The 19,842-nt window shown below is 51.1% G+C and overlaps 7 protein-coding genes across 7 annotated transcripts; 4 read left to right on the top strand and 3 right to left on the bottom strand.

The window, feature by feature from the left end:
- The first annotated feature begins 1,293 nt into the window (after nt 1-1,293).
- Nucleotides 1,294-3,279, top strand: BDQ94DRAFT_147429 (putative ubiquitin conjugating enzyme (UbcD)). The gene is made up of 6 exons (XM_026767016.1): nt 1,294-1,451; nt 1,609-1,737; nt 1,917-1,962; nt 2,121-2,150; nt 2,279-2,462; nt 2,518-3,279. Exons 2-6 carry the CDS (start codon nt 1,694-1,696, stop codon nt 2,655-2,657), a joined length of 444 nt encoding a protein of 147 aa, XP_026624460.1. The 5' UTR covers nt 1,294-1,451; nt 1,609-1,693; the 3' UTR covers nt 2,658-3,279.
- A 13-nt stretch (nt 3,280-3,292) lies between these two features.
- Nucleotides 3,293-5,253, top strand: BDQ94DRAFT_61593 (putative protein kinase). The gene is made up of 5 exons (XM_026776173.1): nt 3,293-3,690; nt 3,772-4,139; nt 4,216-4,541; nt 4,629-4,803; nt 4,881-5,253. Exons 1-5 carry the CDS (start codon nt 3,407-3,409, stop codon nt 5,060-5,062), a joined length of 1,335 nt encoding a protein of 444 aa, XP_026624461.1. The 5' UTR covers nt 3,293-3,406; the 3' UTR covers nt 5,063-5,253.
- A 592-nt stretch (nt 5,254-5,845) lies between these two features.
- Nucleotides 5,846-8,044, bottom strand: BDQ94DRAFT_61641 (VOC family protein). The gene is made up of 2 exons (XM_026776175.1): nt 7,704-8,044; nt 5,846-7,644 (listed from the first exon to the last, which is right to left on the bottom strand). The coding sequence occupies exons 1-2, from the start codon at nt 7,877-7,879 to the stop codon at nt 6,003-6,005; spliced, it is 1,818 nt and encodes a 605-aa protein (XP_026624462.1). The 5' UTR covers nt 7,880-8,044; the 3' UTR covers nt 5,846-6,002.
- Nucleotides 8,045-10,477: 2,433 nt separating this feature from the next.
- On the bottom strand, nt 10,478-11,626 carry BDQ94DRAFT_180469 (18S rRNA pseudouridine methyltransferase; the record flags this gene model as incomplete). The annotated part of the gene is made up of 2 exons (XM_026773627.1): nt 10,478-11,269; nt 11,339-11,626. The coding sequence occupies 2 exons, from the start codon at nt 11,624-11,626 to the stop codon at nt 10,793-10,795; spliced, it is 765 nt and encodes a 254-aa protein (XP_026624463.1). The 3' UTR covers nt 10,478-10,792.
- Nucleotides 11,627-13,741: 2,115 nt separating this feature from the next.
- BDQ94DRAFT_61691 (uncharacterized protein) lies at nt 13,742-14,711 on the bottom strand. The gene is made up of 2 exons (XM_026776177.1): nt 14,189-14,711; nt 13,742-13,963 (listed from the first exon to the last, which is right to left on the bottom strand). Exons 1-2 carry the CDS (start codon nt 14,567-14,569, stop codon nt 13,913-13,915), a joined length of 432 nt encoding a protein of 143 aa, XP_026624464.1. The 5' UTR covers nt 14,570-14,711; the 3' UTR covers nt 13,742-13,912.
- Nucleotides 14,712-15,562: 851 nt separating this feature from the next.
- Nucleotides 15,563-17,576, top strand: BDQ94DRAFT_61661 (ESCO family N-acetyltransferase). The gene has a single exon (XM_026776176.1). It carries the CDS (start codon nt 15,706-15,708, stop codon nt 16,915-16,917), a length of 1,212 nt encoding a protein of 403 aa, XP_026624465.1. The 5' UTR covers nt 15,563-15,705; the 3' UTR covers nt 16,918-17,576.
- Nucleotides 17,577-17,588: 12 nt separating this feature from the next.
- On the top strand, nt 17,589-19,710 carry BDQ94DRAFT_147443 (uncharacterized protein). Its single transcript, XM_026767017.1, has 2 exons — nt 17,589-17,872; nt 17,981-19,710. The coding sequence occupies exons 1-2, from the start codon at nt 17,833-17,835 to the stop codon at nt 19,507-19,509; spliced, it is 1,569 nt and encodes a 522-aa protein (XP_026624466.1). The 5' UTR covers nt 17,589-17,832; the 3' UTR covers nt 19,510-19,710.
- Nucleotides 19,711-19,842: the final 132 nt, after the last annotated feature.

The following is a 19,842-nucleotide window of genomic DNA, read 5'->3' on the forward strand; positions in this document are numbered from 1 at the left end:
TGTAATATTACAACCAGTTTGAGTTACTTACTTGGGTAAAGTTAGTCATAAAAGTGGTACAGAAGTGTGTTTCTCGTTTTCGCCTCCCAATCAAATGGATCGATGGTGGAAGAATGACCACACAGATCTTTCAAGTTCCAAGGTCTGAAGCAACTTCGGAAATAGAAAGTATGAAGAGTTAAAACATGTGCTTTATGTTTCTATGTTTCCACTTTGTACTATTAGAAGGGGGTTGGGGTTTGCCGAAGAGGGGCAACTTGTATCCATATGATCTATCTAGTAATCTACATATGGATGGATGTGGGGACAGGGATTGAGGGCACTGATTGTAGCTAGGGAAGATTTTGAAGGCTACTTACTTTGTTAACTTTGAACTAACTACTCTAAAGGGAGTTTTGCAACTTGCCGTTGCCACTGCCGGGAAATATGGATCTGATGGAAGATTCATTCTGTGGGGTGTGGGTGGCACGGATGCTATACTTTTGATAGTAGTAAGTAGCTCGTAGTATCTGATACAAAATGAGAGAGGTGCAGGATTGTTATACTACCCTAATATAAGTCGGAGTATCTTTTAGGAAGTCATATGCTTGCCGGCATGCATGCACTTGAGGTAGTATCCTTAGTAGAACTGCCTATCTAGCTGTATTAGGCGTAGCTGTGACGTGCGTGATAGATTACGAATTCTATTACAGTAAAGAAAGAGGAGGGAAGAAAAAGGTAAAAAAAAAAAAAGAAAAAGAAAAAAGAGATCCATATTCTTGTAATATCGACCCAGTCAACGGGCAGAACCAGCATTGCAAATGGGCAAACACGGTGGCCACCAGTTGCAAGTGAGCGGAATGCCGGTAATATCTCAGCCTATCGGTCTTGTCCACCGTCCGATTGATACCCGTCTGGGAGGGACCCGAAATTGAAGGTGTGGCTGACAATTGGAGGGAGGGGCTGTTCAGGTGGATATTTGAATATCAGGGCTGACTTGAGGGAATGATGACGATGTCGATGGTGGTGATGGCGGGGAGTACCGGGTGTGTCATCTAGATTATCATTAAGGGGAGAAATAGGCTATATTCGGGTGTCCAAATTATTGGATTATCAGTATTGGAAAGAAGAGGAACAAGTAAGTAGAATCGGCAGAAGCAGACTGATGCATCTAGAATGTCCGCCTGGATTTGGGAAATGACGATGGAAGAAAAAGGGAGGGTGTGGCGCAAACCGTGGCTGACGGACGCCTGACTAAGGCAACTGGCTTAAATAAGCCGAGTAATCAGTCGGTAATAACCGGTAAATACGGGTCGAGGGGCTGGTGACTGGCTTGTTTGCCCGCCTTCTCGCTCTTCCCGTCCACTGACTGACTTTCCCTCTTCTTTCTCTTCTCCTCTCTCTCTTCCTCTTCTCCTTCAGCCCAATTCCCCCTCTTCTTCCTGTTCGTCTTCCGACGTAATCAGCCCACGGTGAGTCTCTCCCTCCATTCCCATCCTCAACCCCTCTCACTTCCCCCTTCAGTTTAGTCGACTTCGCTAGTCGTCTTCTTCTTTGCACCTGTTCGTCGTTGTTCTTCTTCTCTTCTTACATATCTCGCCGTTGTGCTGACTGGGAAATCGTGTGCAGATTTCCAACTTCAAATTCGATACCACTCGCTTTGCACTCTTAACCTAGGAGATCCTCTCCGCTCTTTACACATCACACATTCGCCATGGCTCTCAAGAGAATTAACAAGGAACTCACTGACCTCGGCCGGTAAGCCTCGTCCTCGTCATCTCGTTCCCCTCGTCTGCCTCTTTGCCGCCGCCTGGTGCTACAACCCCCACCACGGCCGCGGGGCGTCCGTCTGACCCTCCGCCAGACAGCGCCTCTGTCATGACGCATTGCCAGGGCATGTATAGAACTACGCTAACATGGCTTTCTTCATTTTACAGTGATCCCCCCTCTTCCTGCTCTGCTGGTCCTTCCGGAGATGACCTGGTATGGTTTCACCCCTCCGAACCCCTCGTTACACACGGTCGCATTGCCGCTTTCGCCGACTGCGGCGGGGCAGCCCAACGCAGATTTACCCTAGAACCCTTTATCAACGATATTCAATGCCTAGAAATGAATACTGACAATTAGTTTTTGCTGCACAGTTCCACTGGCAAGCAACTATCATGGGTCCTGTGAGTAATCCCGGATTTCTTTGGTGGTCGTCCGGATGCAGCAAGTGTCTTTGTTCCCTTGTTCAGGAGGACCTTGCGGCACCCAACGGCGGTTGATAGCAGGAATACTTTGCTAACGCGACTTCCAGGGTGACTCCCCCTACTCAGGAGGTGTTTTCTTCCTGAACATCCACTTCCCCACCGACTACCCATTCAAGCCCCCGAAGGTCAACTTCACCACCCGGATTTACCACCCCAACATCAACGCCAACGGCAGCATCTGTCTTGACATCCTCAGAGACCAGTGGAGCCCTGCTCTCACGATCTCCAAGGGTATGTTTCCCTCTTGCCTGCAGAGCTATTGACGCATATACTAATCTGCTTCCAGTGCTCCTTTCGATCTGCTCCATGCTCACAGACCCCAACCCCGACGACCCGTTGGTGCCGGAAATCGCTCACGTGTATAAGACGGACCGTCCCCGGTACGAAGCGACCGCGCGGGAATGGACTCGCAAATATGCCATCTGATCTTCGCAATTCAAATTCCACGGCCACCTTGGTCTTCCCAATCCGCTTCTGCGTCTTCTTTCGCTCCGTTAGATCAGATCCGAAGCCTGGCGTACCGTGATCGTAGATCCTTTCCTTGTTATTCTCCGTGAACTATTTGCGTGTGTCTGGAATTCCGCGTTTACCCCCTTATTTTCGCTTTCTCCTTTTTATTTGCGGGGAAATGTCATATCCAACGATCATTATGACCACTTCTCATTATGCATTCATGGCATTTTTTATTTTCACTCAATGGAGTCGGATAAATGTTACCTGATGAACATAAGACCCCAGGAAGGGTGTGGTTTTCGATATTTCCTCGGGTCGGGGTTGAGGGGAGGATGCTGGGTACTGGTACGGTCGTGAGGCATTGTTGATGCCTCTGGGTGGTGGAAATGATAAGCAGGGGACGAGGAGAGGAGACGAGGGAAGTAGGGGTTGGTTAATTGGCGATGCTGCTGGTAAGGGATTTGGTGGCTTGTATTCTTCAGTAGGAACCATTTCAGCAGGAACCAATTCACCAGTGGATCGTACTATGCAGTCATACGGAGTAGTCAATGTAGACGTAGTAGCCAGACTCAAACTGGCGGTGTAGGGATTCAGTCTCATTGTTTGCCTATACAAACATTCTAGACTTGATATATCACCTATAGTAGTCATGTTTATGCCTCAGGCTAACCAGGGATTAGCTATTCGCTCATTACAAGTGACTTTCCCCAGCTCACCACTTCATGTGTCTATATACACCACAGAATATGTCAACTCCAATGGCATCTCTACTAAGACCTCCAAGAATCTATACCATCCACCGAAGAGTACCCTCATCATTAAGGAAATACACATCCCATCAATATCTCCCTAGGGACATCCCCATCGAGGAAGAAACCCTCCCACACTACAACCCCACGCACTACTACCCCGTCAACATAGGCGACATCTATCACTCCAGATACCAAATCACAGGGAAAGTCGGATACGGAGCCGATTCTACAAGCTGGGTGTGTCGGGATCTCCGGTGTGGCAGTACCCCTACCTTAATACTCAGTAGATGAGATCTCTGACAATCTCTATATCAATATCATTCCTTATAATCAAGATCCAACAATGGAACGAACAAATACACAGTCCTCAAAATCTCCACTTCCTCCCCAGAATCCCATAATCGCGAATATGATGTCTATGAACATCTCGCCAAAGTAGTGGAAAAAGGATCTTTACATCCAGGCCAGTCCTTGATTCGCGAGGTGTATGATTCTTTCGAACTTCAGAACACTACTGAAGAAGAAGGAAAAGGAAAAGGGGGTATACATCAATGTCTAATTCTCCAGCCCATGACCATGTCCCTACTCGATATGATGAGGTTGAATTCTAAGCCTTTTGATCTCCCCTTGCTGAAAATGACGGTCAAACGAGTCCTACTCGCGCTTGATTTCCTGCATGCTGAGGCGGGGGTTGTTCATACTGGTATTATTACTAATTTCTTCTGTTCATTCTTTCTATAAACTAGGTAAACTAATATATATATATATAAATGATACAGATATAAAAGCAGACAATATAATGCTCACCCTCCACGACCCCACCATTCTCACCTCCTTCGCGGACGCAGAATCAACATTCCCTAGTCCAAGGAAGGTATCACTTACCGATGCATCACGTATAATCCACCCAAGCCGTCAACTCCCCCATCCAAGAGGAGGTAAGAACTACGGCCTCCCTACTCTCTGCGACTTCAGCGAAGCGCGCATCGGCACCGTCCAGAAAGATTCAGGACCGTTCGTGCAGCCGTGTATTTATCGTGCACCGGAAGTCATCTTCGAAATGCCGTGGGGGACGGCGGTGGATATTTGGGGTGTGGCGGGGGTTGTAGGGGCCCCTCTTTCTTTCTCTTTATTACTACTATTGAAGTTTGGTTGTGTATAGTTTCATGGCTGATAATTAATAATTGTTTAGATATGGACCCTCTTTGAGGGCCAGCACCTCTTCGGAGATGATATATTCGATCCCATAACAGGCCACCACGATCCGTTCCGCCATCTAGCTCGCATGGTAGCTGTAATTGGGGAGTTTCCGTCCCCAGAATTCGTACGCAGAAGTGAGACGACGAGACAGTGTTTTGATGAGGGGGGTCAGTATTCTCTTTCTTTTCCCTACTTGCATAGGGTTGTAGGATAATACTCATATAATTGTGATGGACTGGTATAGGTAACTGGATCGCCCACGCGGAAGCATCCATACCTGATAATATCTCCCTGGAAACCCTGGAGAGACGCCTTACCGGTACGGAGAAAGAATTATTTTTGGATTTTATGAGGGCGATGTTGAAGTGGATGCCTGAGGAGAGGAGTACAGCGGGGGAGTTGTTGGGGCATGAGTTTTTGGGGTGATTTTGATTTTTCACTTGGTTCTTGGGTCGGTGGGTAGATTATATGGATGGATGTCTTGGTGGTTTTGGGTGTGGTAATTGTTCTGTAGGGGCGGGGAGATGTTGAATGTGTTTTGGCTACTAACTATTATTATGTGTGTTTATTATACGTAAGAGTTGCTTTTTGAGGAGAGGGGAGTTTGTATTGGCACGGAGGAATAGCAGTATAGTATATGTATTGAGAACAAGATTCGGGTTTAGCTTCAGAGTCTCGTGGTACTTTTTAATACTGATGAGTCTCATGTGATCTGGCTAAGTAGTACTGGATCTTAACAGCGCGTGATTTTATCCATTGCTCTCAAGGCAGATAGTCTTGATCTAATCGTTGCTGGAAGAGAGACTTCGTTGTTGTTGCTTTTTGAAGTATATAGACCAGCTAGTATCTAAATGAGTCAGTTTTACGTCCTCTTGTCAATTTATGACGAGTGTGCCAGCACGTGGTTATTGAGTTAATTGAAAGTCTAATGTGGTCGAGTTCCTCTAGGATAGATCGATAACTGGCTAACTTCATGTACTTTATATATGCATTCTGCGCCTTAATGCAGACCGACTGTAACACCATTTCGCTAAAGCAACAACTTATGCCCATGCAGGAATAAAATGACAAATGCAGATGATTCAAACATTCTTATGCAGTACGTATAGTATAGTATATAATCGCAGATAAATGCCAACGAAATATATCTGAAGAACACGACCAACCCTTGAAAAAACATAATAAATCAAACGCCTGGTTTCATGCTTCCCAAATGTCCAATATGTAAAAGATGTAGTAGAGAAACAGATATGCCTCACATACAAGGTCTGTAATGCAAATATGATGGAGAAATTATCACAGCCATATGAATACTGTGCTGAAAGGAAGAAAGGAAGAAAGTTAAAATGTAGAATGGAGGAGGAAGCTAAGCCACCTGGCTGGCAGTTCGGCGACTGACTTTCGAGGCAGCCTTGGACGGAGCGACACTGCCGCCACCGCCGCTACCACCGGCCTTCATGGTCCGCTGAGACGCTCTGGAGACGTTGGTAGAGACTTGGCTGACACTGTCGCTGGGCTTGACGGGCTCGTCGAACTTCGAGTGCTTGGACACCTTGGAAGGGCTCTTGGAAGCATGCGACCGGTGTGAGTAGGAGGACCGCCGGGAGTCGTCCACTTGACTGATCGAGTCGTCAGGGGTGACATGGCTCTGGACGTCGAGATCGACGACACTCTCGGGAAGAGGAACTTCGCGAGCGGAGACGCCCGATTTGGCACCGCTGCGGTAGGAGGCGAAGGAGGCAATGGACCCCTCGGGGAGAGGGACCTGACGGGCAGTGCGGTTGGAAGAGGCGGTGCTGCCGGCTTGCGAACGGCTCACAGAATGGTAAGAGGAGTGGTGCGAGGAGTGATGAGAGCTATGGTGGGACTCTTGGTAGTTGGCCTTGGAGGGAGGTCGGACCGTGGAGGACGAATAGACACTGCCACCATCCATCGCCCGCGACTTCTCCTCACGGAAGCTGCTGACCAGGGTGCTCTGGTAGCCCCGGGAGTCAGCCGGCGGGGCGTACTCGATCGCCCGCAGGGGGATGTCCTTGGTGGTGTACACGCTGCCCTCGGAGGCCCGACGACCATTCTCATCGAGGTAGACGCTGCCGCCGCGCGGGACAAACTCCGTGCCCTCGTAGATGGTGTCTGCGCGAGGGTTCTTCGAGGTAACACTGCGGGTGAGGCCCGGGCGGGCATCGGACCGAGAAGAATAAACGCTTCGCGGAGGAGGAGCCTCGATAGCCTTGTAGCCAGGGTATTCGTCCTGGGTCTGAGAGGGTGCTTGGGACGGGGAGAGCATCTGAACAATGTCCCGGGGCGAATACTGCGGGGGAGGGGTACTGCCATCAGAGTGTTGTTCTGTAGAGTCGGACTTGGTCATGGCATATGCGAGTGCAGCACCGGCAGCGGCGCCAATCAGGGTACCGACAATCGTTTTGGCGGTCTTGCCATCGTCTGTCTTCTGCTGAGTGGTGTGGTGGGTCGTGTGGTGGACAATATACGTGGGCGATGGGGCCGGCTGAATGTCGCGAGGCTGCTGAGATTCACGGCTAACGCTGATGGTGGACGGCGCGCGCTCGTACGGGGGAGGCGCTCTGTCCACGGCCGTCGAGGACCTGGAAACGTACGACCGGGCTTCAGACTTGGGAGGCGCAACGCTCTCGGGACGGACGGAGCTGGCTTTGCTGCTCGCCTTCGATACAACTGAGCCGTTCTCGAGTAAAGCCAGGGCCGGCCTACTGAGTTCGGTCCTGGCCTCAGATCTGGCTTCAGACTTGGCCACAGACTTGGCTACGGACCGGACCTCTGAGCGGGCTGATGAGATGCTTGGGCGATAAACTGCCTCAATGCTGTTGCCATCGAAGTCGATGACGGCGGCGCTGAAGTAGCCAGAGTCGGAGTCGCGTTGCTTAGGCTCGCCGTGGATCTTGCCTCCTGCTTTAAGGGCATTGATAAAGAAGGTGCTCACGGCATCCTTGGTAGCTGCAGGAAAGGCGACATGAGCGGCACCTGCAGGTACTCTGCAAGGTCATAGTTAGTTCTTGTAACACGAATCAAAGTAGCACTGATGGACACTTACCCTGGTTTTTGTTCCGTGATCCAGAAATCTGCGGGCTCGCCGGTCTTTTGACCGAAACCAATGTAGTCATCGTGACGCCCAATAAATTGGTACCCCAGAGGCTGCAGGCAGGAAAGAAAGAAGGATGTGGAGGTAGGCAGATGAGCAACCGTCAGGGTGAGGTGAGAGACCGGCATGTCTGTGTGGACTCGCTGGGTAAATCCCTTTGCGAGTCGTGATATAAGGAGGTGAAGTCAGGGGAAGAAAAAAAGAGATATGGAGGGGATGCAGCGAGGCAGGATAAATAGTAGATCTCAGATGGAGAGAGATCCACCAACAGGAGAGATCAAAAAGTCGATTGCAGACTCAGAAGCGAGTAAGAGAACAGGAGAATATATATACACAAAGGCTGGAGAAATAGATAGGAAAGACCCATGAAATCATGAGAGAGGAATGGAAAGAAGCCGGTAAGAAGCAGCACTAGTATTTCAAGGCAAGACGCACACCAACCTTAGGACTTCAGGAGTATGCCCCCGAAATGCCCAACTTGGGATCCAATCACGAGCGGTCAGAAGCTTACAGGGGGGAGCAAATTATCATGGAAAATCGACCAGCTGTTCCAACCGTGGAGAACGACTAGACTAGGCCGGTTATCGCAGGCAGGCTTGCATAGACTCGCACGGCATCCGAACGATGCCCAGTATAATCCACGAGGCATCAACATCGTCTAGGCTCAGTCTGCAGGCAGTTGCCAAAGGGGATAGGCTCGGAGGGTGCTATCGCAAGGCCGCCACCCACTCTGACACATACTCAGACGACCCATGATGTTATTTTTTCGGTGAAGCTAATATCGAGGGGTACGAAAACTCAAGATGGCCGCCAGGTCATCGTGGGGAAAGACTGGTGGACGGTGCTGTAGGTGGCCCTGTCGCGGCGGACGGGGCGCCTATCAGAAAACGGTGGGGACTACGCAGGAGCCAAGGGCAGACAGCAGCATCTTGTCGAAAAGGGAACTCGAGTGAGGCGAGAGGGTCCAGGACAAGGTGGATGAAGGGGATTGGCAGTGGTGGAGACGGCAGCTACCAAACGAAAAACAGACGCTGAAACCGCGACAGGTGCGTAGACCGGCGCCAAAGAAGGGATTGGGGGGAAATGCCCTTGTCTTTCTTGAAGACCTAACCTAAATCATTGATTGTAACGACGGGCTCACTCGGTTAGGGCCCAGGATTGGACATCAGACAAACGCCTTGAGAAGGTCGCCAATCACGAGGGAACAACGAATCGCATACGGGCATGTCAGCAAGCAGCCGTGTTGAGGAAAGTAGTAGGGAGAGGAGAGGAGGGGGAGCCACTGAGGGGCAAATCTGCTTGACCGATGGGGGGGTTTTGTTCCTGCTTCGGGCACATTTGCTGCTGTTAGTCGCCGGCCGGTGCGATCTGACCGCCAGATGTTCCTCCAGTCCGGCGATGCTGCGGCGTGGATCATTCCCTCTCGGCACGAAAAAAAAGAAAAGGTATATTCCGTATAGGAGCATCTAGAATCCAGATTATTTCCGGAAAATGACGAAGAAATGGAAGTGAACCTCACCATCATTCTGTCATTATCGAGTTAGTTGGTGGCATACGGTGATATCCGTTTGTCTTCGGAAGTGGATGGGATGGCTCATCAGCCAACAGCATCATCGGGGTTTGTAGCGTCGTCAAATGACTAGATGGATGACTGAGATGCTCCATTGGTTTCATGTACGGAGTTATCCATTCGAACCCAGTCGGCGATCCACTTGCTGCGATGGCTGCATGCCACGTCGAACAGGAGACTCCGTCCCCAGCCACCGGGACCACCCGATTGACCTGCCCATCAATACTGCTGCTACTTTGGGAGCTAACAAAGACTCCCCTGACAAATTCCGAAAGTTCAGAGGTGTGAGTCAGCGATATTCAGAATTTCCGTCTCTCTCCCGAGATGAAAGGGGGAAGGAAGACGATGAAAGGAAAGGATGGGAAGTATAGAGAGAGAAGGGAAAGTTAGTCCAAAAGTCATGGAGAGATACTGGCGGGGCCAGCCTCAGGCACAAACCCACTCTTTCCCCCCCTCCCCCTTCTGTTCGCTGGCTTTCCCACTTGTTCTGCTTCTTTCTTGCTTCTACGGTCACTCTCGTACCTCCAGATGATTCCGATCATCGTCAAGGTCCGACCGGCTCGAGTCTTCCGGCCAATTGGCTAATTGGCGCCATCACACAAATGAACGTCACCGGCGCAAGGGCCGCCAGTTTCCATCTGGATTCCGGGTCTCCAAGGAGCCCCTCCCTGTGGCTACAAACATCTACTGCTGGGTCTACTACTGACAACTATCCTACTAGATACTAGTGATCCGGTCAGAGGACCAGTTGGGACCATCAAAGTCTGTAAGGGAAGACAAAGGGGGGAGAGGAAGTAGGATCGAGTATCTGGGCAGGGGCTGAACGGCGGGTGTCAGACCTCCGTGTCCATGGTTGTGCCTCGATGGTAAATGTATCTGGTGTATTCGTGCTGCTATATAGATAATGTCTCGCATGCGAGACTGCAACAGTGTACAACACCCCCGATGGGGCGTTGCAGATTACAGTGATTAGATCACACCCACCTAAGATATTTGGAAAAAAAGAAGACCCAGATCCTCGTCGAGGCATTCGAACCTGCAGAACTCAAAACAGAGGGATCTATCAGAAGAAACTGGGGACCGGTGGGCCGTGCCGTGACACCCACCCACCGGCGCAGGCCCGCCGAAGCAAAGAGGGCCTGCCAGTTCATCACGGGACCCAAATAAATGAGGCGTTCTTAGTTTCCAGAAAATCGCATCCAGCAGTCAAGCAGCGACCGCGACGCGAGACGCGAGAAAACAGACACGAAAACCCATCAAGACGTGCAGAGAACAGCAAGCGATGCAAATACACCCAGGCAGAGAGAATACGCGAACAGCGCGCGGAAGACAAGGTTTCGTCCCCGAGCTAGGACCCGCTGACCGTTTCTCGATCGTACCGTTTCAGATGTATGGGCGCAAGGAAATTCGTCACCTCGTCAAGCTTTGGCCATTCCTGAGAAGCGGGATAGGAGCGTCCGAAGTTCTGCGCTCAGACAATGTCCCACACCTCCTCGGCGGCATGGCAGAACTTGCTGCATGCGACACTGGCACTCAAGCTGTAGTTACTGATGGAAATCGTGTCATCCTTGAAGGAGTCGGCAAAGTCATCGTGTCCCTTAGCCATGGCACCCACGAAGATACAGACGCTCTCCTTGGGGCCTAGCGATTCGATGTAGTCGCGGGTGCGCACTACGGGGGCTTCGAAACTGAGGGTCACCTTGCGGCAGTTGGGGGGAAGGTGGTCGGTGATGGGGTTCTTGATGACCTTCAGGAGCTTCTCCTGGGAGTTGGTGGAACGGATGGAGAGGCGGTGCAACAGCTGTACCATCAAACCAGCGAATCGCTTGAAGGTACGAGGAATGCGCACGCTAGGGTTCACCTCGATCAAGACACCCTTGGCAGTGTGGATGAAGATCTGCAGCTTACCCGCCTTGTTCACGGGGGAGTCGAGCAGGGTGAGCAGGCACTAACAAGCATATATCATTAGCAACCATCCACCAAGCCGTTGTTGGCTATCCCAGACAGAGCAACCAACCTGATGTGTGATATCCGGGCGAGCCTCGCTGATATCCCGGTTCATCTTGCGCATGACACCAATGTGTTCATCGCTGTTGAGCAGGGAGTACTTCTCATCACGACCGGAACCATTGCGTCCGCTGGAAGCCCGATAGGTTTCCAAGCTGGCATGGGAGAGAACGACAATCAGACGCTGGGTCTCTTTGTCATGAGCAGGGATGGGAGTGTGCTGTTCCGCAACGAGCTGGGGCAATTCGGGGGGAGGGCAGGATTGCGTCCCTGCAGGTTCAGCCGAGTCAGCAACCATTTCTAATGGTGATAGAAACAAGACAGATCCACGCGGTTGGTTGAGGGTGATGAGGCTAAGATGGAGCTGGAAACTGGGTGATGCGACAGACAGGGCGTGTCACAGAGACAAGAATAGAAAAAACGGCGATTGTGATTTTAACAAACAACGTAGAAAGAATAGCGATGCAGGGAATTAACCCATCAACAGATGATGATGGGATCGCGAGAGACAAAGAAAGACAGCCGTGAAGAAGAAAAAGTAAGAAAGAAGAGAGAAAAAAAGGAATGTTGATCTCCCGCGTTGGCGATAAGAAAAATCAGGCGGGGAATAGCACGAGGTGTCACCGGCTGTACATGAGACAGCAAGGCTGAGAGATTTGGGGGAAGGGAAAGCAGGGAAACGCAGGAAAAGCAGAGAAGGGATTGAAGAGCGAACCGCGGGTTTAAATTGCAATTGGGGGAACGTACTGGCACGCTTTCTCTTCCCGGCAACCTGGATAGGATCCGACATGATGCGAATTGATTGATGGGTGATGGTGCAAGATTATAAGTGAATCCCGAAGCAGAGCTTTTTTCTATCCTCGGATTATACCTGCAACTGTTTTCCAACTCTTGGAATGTTGCTGGTGGTGATTAATGGGGAATTGAGACCGCAACGGAGGTTAGGGAAGGGAAGAAAAAAAAAAGTAAAGCGAGGAAAAGTACGAGAGGAAAAAAAGAGATGGGAAACGAAGGCGGCGATGAAGAGGAGACTAGGCTCAACGGGAGTTTATAATAGAAAAGGATGGTGTGAGCAGCAAAGCAATAATAGCTTTTCTATTCCCTTTTCCTTTTTTTTTTTCTCTTTCTGGCCCCTTCCTTCTTATTCTTTGACAGTGTCTCTCACGTTATCGCAATGCAGATTCCCCTCACTTGAAGGAAAGAATGAGGGTGTGAAGGATGCGGGACAGGATGATGCTTTTCTTTTGGGCGAAAAATCAAATCCAAAAAGTCCCCGAGGAGCGACAAGAGACGGACTTTGAAAGGAACAGCAGCAGCGCCGGGGTAAATTGAATCACTCGATTGGCGGCTGTTTGGGGGCTGGCCGCCCGGCGGAGTTTCGGGATGGAAAAACAATGCAGAAAACTCCTCTTGGTACCAAACTCTCTTTCATGTGTCATTTCCCGGTTCCAAGCAATTCGGTTCATCCAACCTCTCAGAGAGCTATCTACGATAGATAAGATATGCCTATAAACAACTCCGTCTAGGTTGAAGTTTAACTGAAATAGTAGTGGATGCTGAGGATAGTAAACAAGTTGCAGATTGTTGCCCGCCGGGGTCTGGGTGTCTCCCCCGGAGCCATCCATGCATTGATGGGATACCTTCTCATGGGCTAAAGTCTCAACTAGAACATGGCTTGGTCCAATGACCTAAGATTATCGTGTAATCTCCGATCAGCAATGCATTGGACCGGTGCATTCCTCTTCTTGCCATCATTGGCCTGCTTTGCTTTTCTTCACGCCAATATTCGCACCCATCAGCTTGGTTAGCTTCCCCGATTCGGGGTTTGAATAATGTGATTAGATGAAGAGACAGAGAGTAACCTGCTAACCACCACGGCCTCTCTCGTATCCGAGTCACTAGCCGGATCACTGGTTCTAATCTCAAAACCCGTTAACGAGTTGGTTACTCCTTCAGGCAGAGGAAGTAACTAACTACTGGTACTAGTTAATTGTCTTACTCCGTGTCTTACTCAGATGTAAGACTACGGCTAGTTAACTAGCAACTTCCTCCCTTCTTCATCACCTCCTCAGCTCCCCATCAAGCATCTGTCGGATTGAACCCCCCACCATGGCAGTATCTCCGGATTCCTGGCCCATGCCCATTTCTGCAGGAGATGCCCTCGTACACAGTACCCTGAAGTGTAACCTTTTCGGTTGCACAAAGGCGTGATTGTCGAGCCACTGAGCCTCTAGAATAGACATCTTGTTCTACCGATGACAGCTTGTCGCGCCGGCATCTGGCCAGTTTGTACCTTCGTTTGATGGAGAGTTGGTGGTGCCCCGCCTCGGGATCTGTCCATCTACATCCGATTTGGCTTCATCTACTTGGTTGGGGTGCGCAGCAGCTGCAGTTGTGCTATCTATCTAGTCATTGGGAGGGGTGGAGGAATGTAACTCTTCGTACAGGTACAGACGAAAGGAAGCAATCAGAGGCTTCAGATCTACCTTTCACTGGCCAACCCCCTCACAGGACGGGAGGCGAAAGGTGACAAGTCTTGCCTTGAATGAGGCACAATGATGAAAGCAAAAAAAAAGCAAATAAGCTACCTAGATGGATGATCCGCGTTCTCATGATCGGTCCTCACGATCGGCATCTCGATCCGGCTGTCAGTGACTTGCTTGCTTTGGGATTGTTGACTATCTGCCTGGTCTAGGCTGCGATGACATAAAGACACATCATGTAAGGACAAAAGACAACCAACACCCCCCATGTGGTGTGACAGCTGGTCTGGAGCTGCCCAAGAATGGATCACATAGCCATATACAGATAAGAACGAGACAAATGGCAAGAAACAGAGGAGGGGAAAGAGAGAGGTCACCGATGCAAGTAGATCAAGATCAGCCGGGAGCCCTGTGTAGCCATCACATCCAATCCCGGAACAAAGCTGAGGACCCGAGCTGCAAGTCAAATGCCGGCAAGGCAGTGCCAGAACATGGCAGTGACCCAGTAAGGCATCGGTGTTGGTTCGTTTGTCCAGCAAGGGCGAGGTTGGGGGAGAGATAAAGACTGAGGAAAAGGAAAACGACAGGAAATCGTAGAAAGGTAAAAGAGAATGGCTCTCTAGTCGATCTGGTGAAATTTGCCTCACACCACTAATGTTAACGATGGATGCATTGTGTGTGTGTAGTAGTATACTATTATGTGGAGTGGGAGAAGAAACGAACGGGGGAATGCACGAATGGGAAATGGGATGAATCATTTGTTTTTCATTCTATTTAATCTTGTACATAATCACCAGGAGAGGGAAAACTAAGTGACGAGGCTGGCCACCTCAGCTGCCACCGACTTGTTCATACATCCGGAGTCCACAACTCAGGAGTCGGGCCAACCTGAATGGTGTTGCACCAGAGAGTCTGGTTGGTTGGGGGCTCATGATATAAGGAGGCGAAGTTCGGGACGGCAACGATGATGGCACAGCATCGACTGGGAACTTTACTCATAAATTTACTTTGTAAGCCGGGGGGGCTCTCTTGTCTCTCATTGCTCTTTCGTCCAGTGACAATTTGGGCGTTTGTGATTTGAACCTTCATCTGCTTCAAATCTCTTTGGCTGCCGTGAGTAGTGTTCCACAAGTAACACCTTGTTTGAAGTACTTCACTGTTCGGAGGTGGTTGGTGGTATTGAATGAACATTCATTCATGACTCTTTTGCATCCTGCGGACACGACGCCACCGTGGGTTATTTTCATCATTGTTAGTGATATAGCTGGGATGTGGGGGGGAAGAGCAGCAGAGCTGTCATCATCATAATCATCATCATTATCAGCTTAGAGCTTGCTGATACACGGGGAATATTAAATATAAAAAGGGGAATATCTGCTGCTACATCTGCTGATTCACATCATCATCACCATCATCGTCATTCATCAGCTGGTGTGAGTGTATAAAAGGGTAAGGAAGGGAAAACGAAACTCTCTGTAACGGAAAGGCAGCAATATGACTGAATGTGGTTTAGACCAGTGATTCTCACGCGTTTCCCGTCGATCGGCGACCGCCAAATCCGCCCTTCCCAATCCATAATAATTTCCTGGCATTCCGTCAGGCAGCTCATTCCACTGCATCATCGATCAGCTCTCCCTGCTTCTGTCTATTTCTTCGTCCTCCTCTTTCTCCTTCCTACCTCTTCTCCCTTCCAGACTATACCTCTGCCATAAATGTTTTACCTCGCTTGAATGCCTCTGGTACATCAGAAAGGGAGATGCCGTGGACTGTGACAAACTCATTCAAGCGGTACGTTGTGAAATCATGCCCCTGCTCCTTAATTCCCTTATCCCTTGGTTGCCGCCACTCCAACTAACACGCTCCCCTCTTGGGTTCCCCCCCACGCAGAGGTCTCATGATGAAAACTTACGGACGGCCACTCTGGCGCGTTTATGACGATGACCAACGGCCTGCCGCCAAAAAACGACGCGTTCAATCCGGCAATGATTCCGACGAAGCCGAAAATAGCATCCAATATGCCATCCGCGAGTCTTCCGCCGCCATCATGTCCAGTCCGTCGCGTCGCAATTCCATTCTTCTCTCCGAAGGCACTCAGGAAGATGATCTGTCGACACCCCCATCTTCTCCCCCGCCGCGATTAAGCCCCCCTCCCGCCAGCACGCGGAAACCCACGTTTGCCTTCCTGAAGCGTAAACAGTCCGCCACCAAGGATGCCAGCAATGGCACCCCCGTTACGAACGGCACCACCACCACCAACGGCACGACCAATGGCACCCCACTCACCGAGGTCAACTCCAACAGCGTGCGCGCCTCGGTGGACCCACCCAAGAAGAAAGCGCCGCAGCCGCAGCAGCCGCCGGTCTTGAAGCAGATGCAGATCGACCTGGGCCACGAAGTACGGAGGACGTGTGCAACGTGTGGCATGGAATATGTGCCATCGAACACGGAAGATGCGGCGTTGCATAAGAAATTCCATGACATGAACTCTACCGGGGTGGACCTGGGGAAGGCCTTCATGCGGGCCAACGCATCACGCTGGGTCTACGAAGCTACACGGTTTGACGAGGGATATGTGGTCATTGTGGATCGCAAGGCATCGCCGACCGCAAAGAACCAAGCGAAGAAGGTGCTGGAAGTTATTTGCAAGGAGCTGTCATCCCCGACGATCGAGGACGAGGTCCTGTGGAGTCAGACGGAAGCGCCCAAGCATCTGCAACAGAACGGTGTACCGGAGAAGGTGGACCGGTACAAGGTGTTTTTGCACATGAAGGACAGCCGATGTGTAGGGGCATGTTTGACGGAGCGGATTTGGGAGTCACGGCCGGTCAAGAAATCGGCCGCTTCGGGCAATGGACCGGACTCGTCGGTCACGGTGGGGGAGGAAAGACATCCGGCCATTGTGGGCATCTCGCGCATATGGACATCGGGCTCTTCACGCCGGAAAGGCATTGCCATGGATCTGTTAGACTGCGTGGTGAGCAACTTCATCTACGGGATGGAAATCCCCAAGGAGCAGGTGGCGTTCAGCCAACCGACTGAAAGTGGCAAAGGGTTGGCGCAGTCATTTTTCGGCAACGAAGAGTGGCATGTTTACGAGGAAAGCTAAGACGACAACAATAGACTACGGAAAGAAACAAGAGATTGCATTTGATTTCTTTTTTGCATTGTTGGGGACTGAAAGGGGGGGAAGGGGAGGAAGACCGACGGGCGGACTGTTTTCGTGATACACGGGCGAGTTGATACCCAGGCTTTCTCGGGCATTGACCTTCGAGGGAGGGCTACTCTTGTGACGACCATTTGTGATTGCACGCGTTCATTTGAGATTTTTCCTTTTTATTTTTTATTTTTTTTTTTTTTTTCACATTTTTATTCTTAACTGACTGTATAACTGGAAGAGGTGTTTATTGGGAGGGTCCGTCGGGTTCCGCGTGGCTTGGTATATTCTTCGACTACCGATCTACCATTCTTCACTGTACCATATATATATCCTTATTTCTTTTTCTTTCTTCTTTCTTTTTATTCATTCTTACCCCGCGATATTATTATCTTTTTTTTATTCGTTTTCCCTTTGTTTACAATATATGTATGTGTGGGAGAAAGAGTGAAAGTGAACATGAGGAGTGGAAGAGAGGGCAAATACGACCCAGGCAGAATGCAGCATGTGAGAGTGATTCCAGACTACGATTTATCGGCATATACTATGCATATCCAGTAGTTCATAGTAGTTTGTGAACCTCATAGTGAAAGCCGCGGAACCTTGAAGTAGTAAAAGCCAAAGGGAACTAAAACTAGTACTAAGCAGTAGTAAATACTAAAAAGTAAGGTTGTTGGCCGAGAGCCTCTCTCTCTCTCTCTTTCTCCAGTTGTTGACTTGCGCTCTGTCATTCCCCTTCCCTCTGTGTCTCTCTCTCACTCTCTCCCTCTCCGTCTCCCTCTTCCCTCCCTCCCTCTCCTTCTCTTCCATCCAACCCTTCCCTCCTTTTCCTTGCTCTCATGGTCAGTGCTGCCCTTCTCCTCCGCGATGTCTGGATTAAATCCTTTCCGCCCTAAGAAGCCCGAGAGTGAGTCCGTCCGGCGGTTCCGGTTCCTGCGCACCGTTCGTCGCGTGCTGGTCGGACGAGATGGACGGAGCTGTCCTTGACCCATGATGCTGACCTCCCCATCCCCAGATACCTTCGCTGCTCCTGCTCCTGCGCCGGCGCCTCCTCTGCCTCCGTTCCAATCTCAACCTCAGCCCTCCTTTACCTCGCATCCCTCGAAGCCCGTTCCCTCCGTGACCTTCCCTTCCACCTCCTTCCGCTCAGTCCCTCGAACCCCTCCCGCATCCTTGACCCCGGATCCCGACGATACGGCCTCCTCCGATGACCAGTCTGCTTCGGATCCCTTCCACCAGCACTCGTATGCGACCGATGACGATGGAGAGGCGGAGGACCAAGAGGACATTGATGACTTAGACTCCAAACGCACCTACCAGGTCGCTCACCCACCTTCCCGGGACGATGATCGCTCCCAGCCATCGATCAGGACCGTTCCAGACCCAGCCTTATACTCCAGGAGATCCGCGCCGCCCGGAGCCATCACACTCCCAGCGCAGAGGAGCACCCATGATCGTCCAGCAGACCTGGAACAGGCTGGCACGCCCCGCGAGAATGCGCCCGTAGCTGCTTCGAATGTGTCGACGCGTTCATCCACGTCCTACGGAGGCACCCGGACGCCCGACAGCAGCTCCACGGATGTATCTCGACCTTCCGACCTGCGGACCGGACCAGCTACTCGAGCTGGGTCGGGCTTGACCCCATCATTAGATCCCAGCTCACGTCCTCTTGCCAGCCGTCCGAGTAACAGGGACCGGATACCTCCGCCTCCGCCCAAGAGTCATCATGGAAAACGGATCGCCCCCAGCCCTGGCGTCACACCCTCGCTCACCCAGACCACCCCTGGCAAGGCGACCAACCGCTTCTCTTTCCATGGCTCCCCATCTGAGCCATCCTACTCCCCCCGACCACCTCAATCGGGGTCCGACTATTTCTCCGCTAAGCCCAAAGACGAGCCGCCGTCGACTGAGCAGTCGACAGAGTCCCTCCGGCGGAGTCAATCGCAGCATAAGCGGCCCCCAACTCCGCCGCTGAGTCGACGGCACAGTCAGATGAGACGGTCGAAGACCACCATGTCCAAAGTCAACCCATTACGGTTATCCATCCATGTAGCACAGGACTCGAGCGCGGCATCATCGTCATCATCGCCGCCACCCAGTCCAAGTGGCTGGTCCCTGAACCCAGCACGAACTCGGGAGTCCCGTACGGGCAGTACCCCGTCCGAGGAGCCCATGCATACTGCAACTTCAACCCTGCGTCCGGAGCCCTCTGCAGCCGCACCGGTGTCGCCCACAGAAACGTCACAGTCGACGTCAACAGGATCGTCGACGAAGCGGACCTCGCTTTACAACCCCCTCCCCCCGCCTCCGCCGCCGCGACGCTCTCGCGGATCGAGCAACCACAGCATTGACAGCAGCGGCCAGAGTCTCCGATCGGGCAAACCAGCCGACGAGACGACGGCGGCACCGGCAGCGCCAGCAGCACAGGACGAGTTCGTCCCGCATCCATCAAACGCCCATGATATCCTGGCCGATTTGAGCCGGTTACAGAAAGAAGTAGACGATTTGCGCGGGCATTACGAGAGCCGAAAGGCCAGCCAATAGGCCGATTAAGAAGTCCAGCCCCGTAGGGTGCTCGACTTAGTTCCTATCCCTATCTCTCTTTCCCTGTCCTTCTGCAGAAAGTGCAAGTATTAAAAGAGGCACAGCCATCGTAGGGAGTGAGAGTGAGTGAGTGAGTGAGTGAGTGTACATGGACATGTGACGTGAATGAGTGATGAAGCATAGCGCTTGGTTTTTTGTTCCCCTTTCATTCTTGAGTATAGTATATGTTTCTGTTGGGTCAGTGAGGTCTGCAAATTATGCATGTGTTGTACTATCCCTCAATCAACTCCGAGAGACAACCGGTTGGTCATCTCATTTGCACCGTACTGGACT

The sequence above is a fragment of the Aspergillus welwitschiae genome, assembly GCF_003344945.1.
Source record: "Aspergillus welwitschiae strain CBS 139.54b unplaced genomic scaffold BDQ94scaffold_24, whole genome shotgun sequence".
In the NCBI taxonomy this organism is placed as follows: domain Eukaryota; kingdom Fungi; phylum Ascomycota; class Eurotiomycetes; order Eurotiales; family Aspergillaceae; genus Aspergillus; species Aspergillus welwitschiae.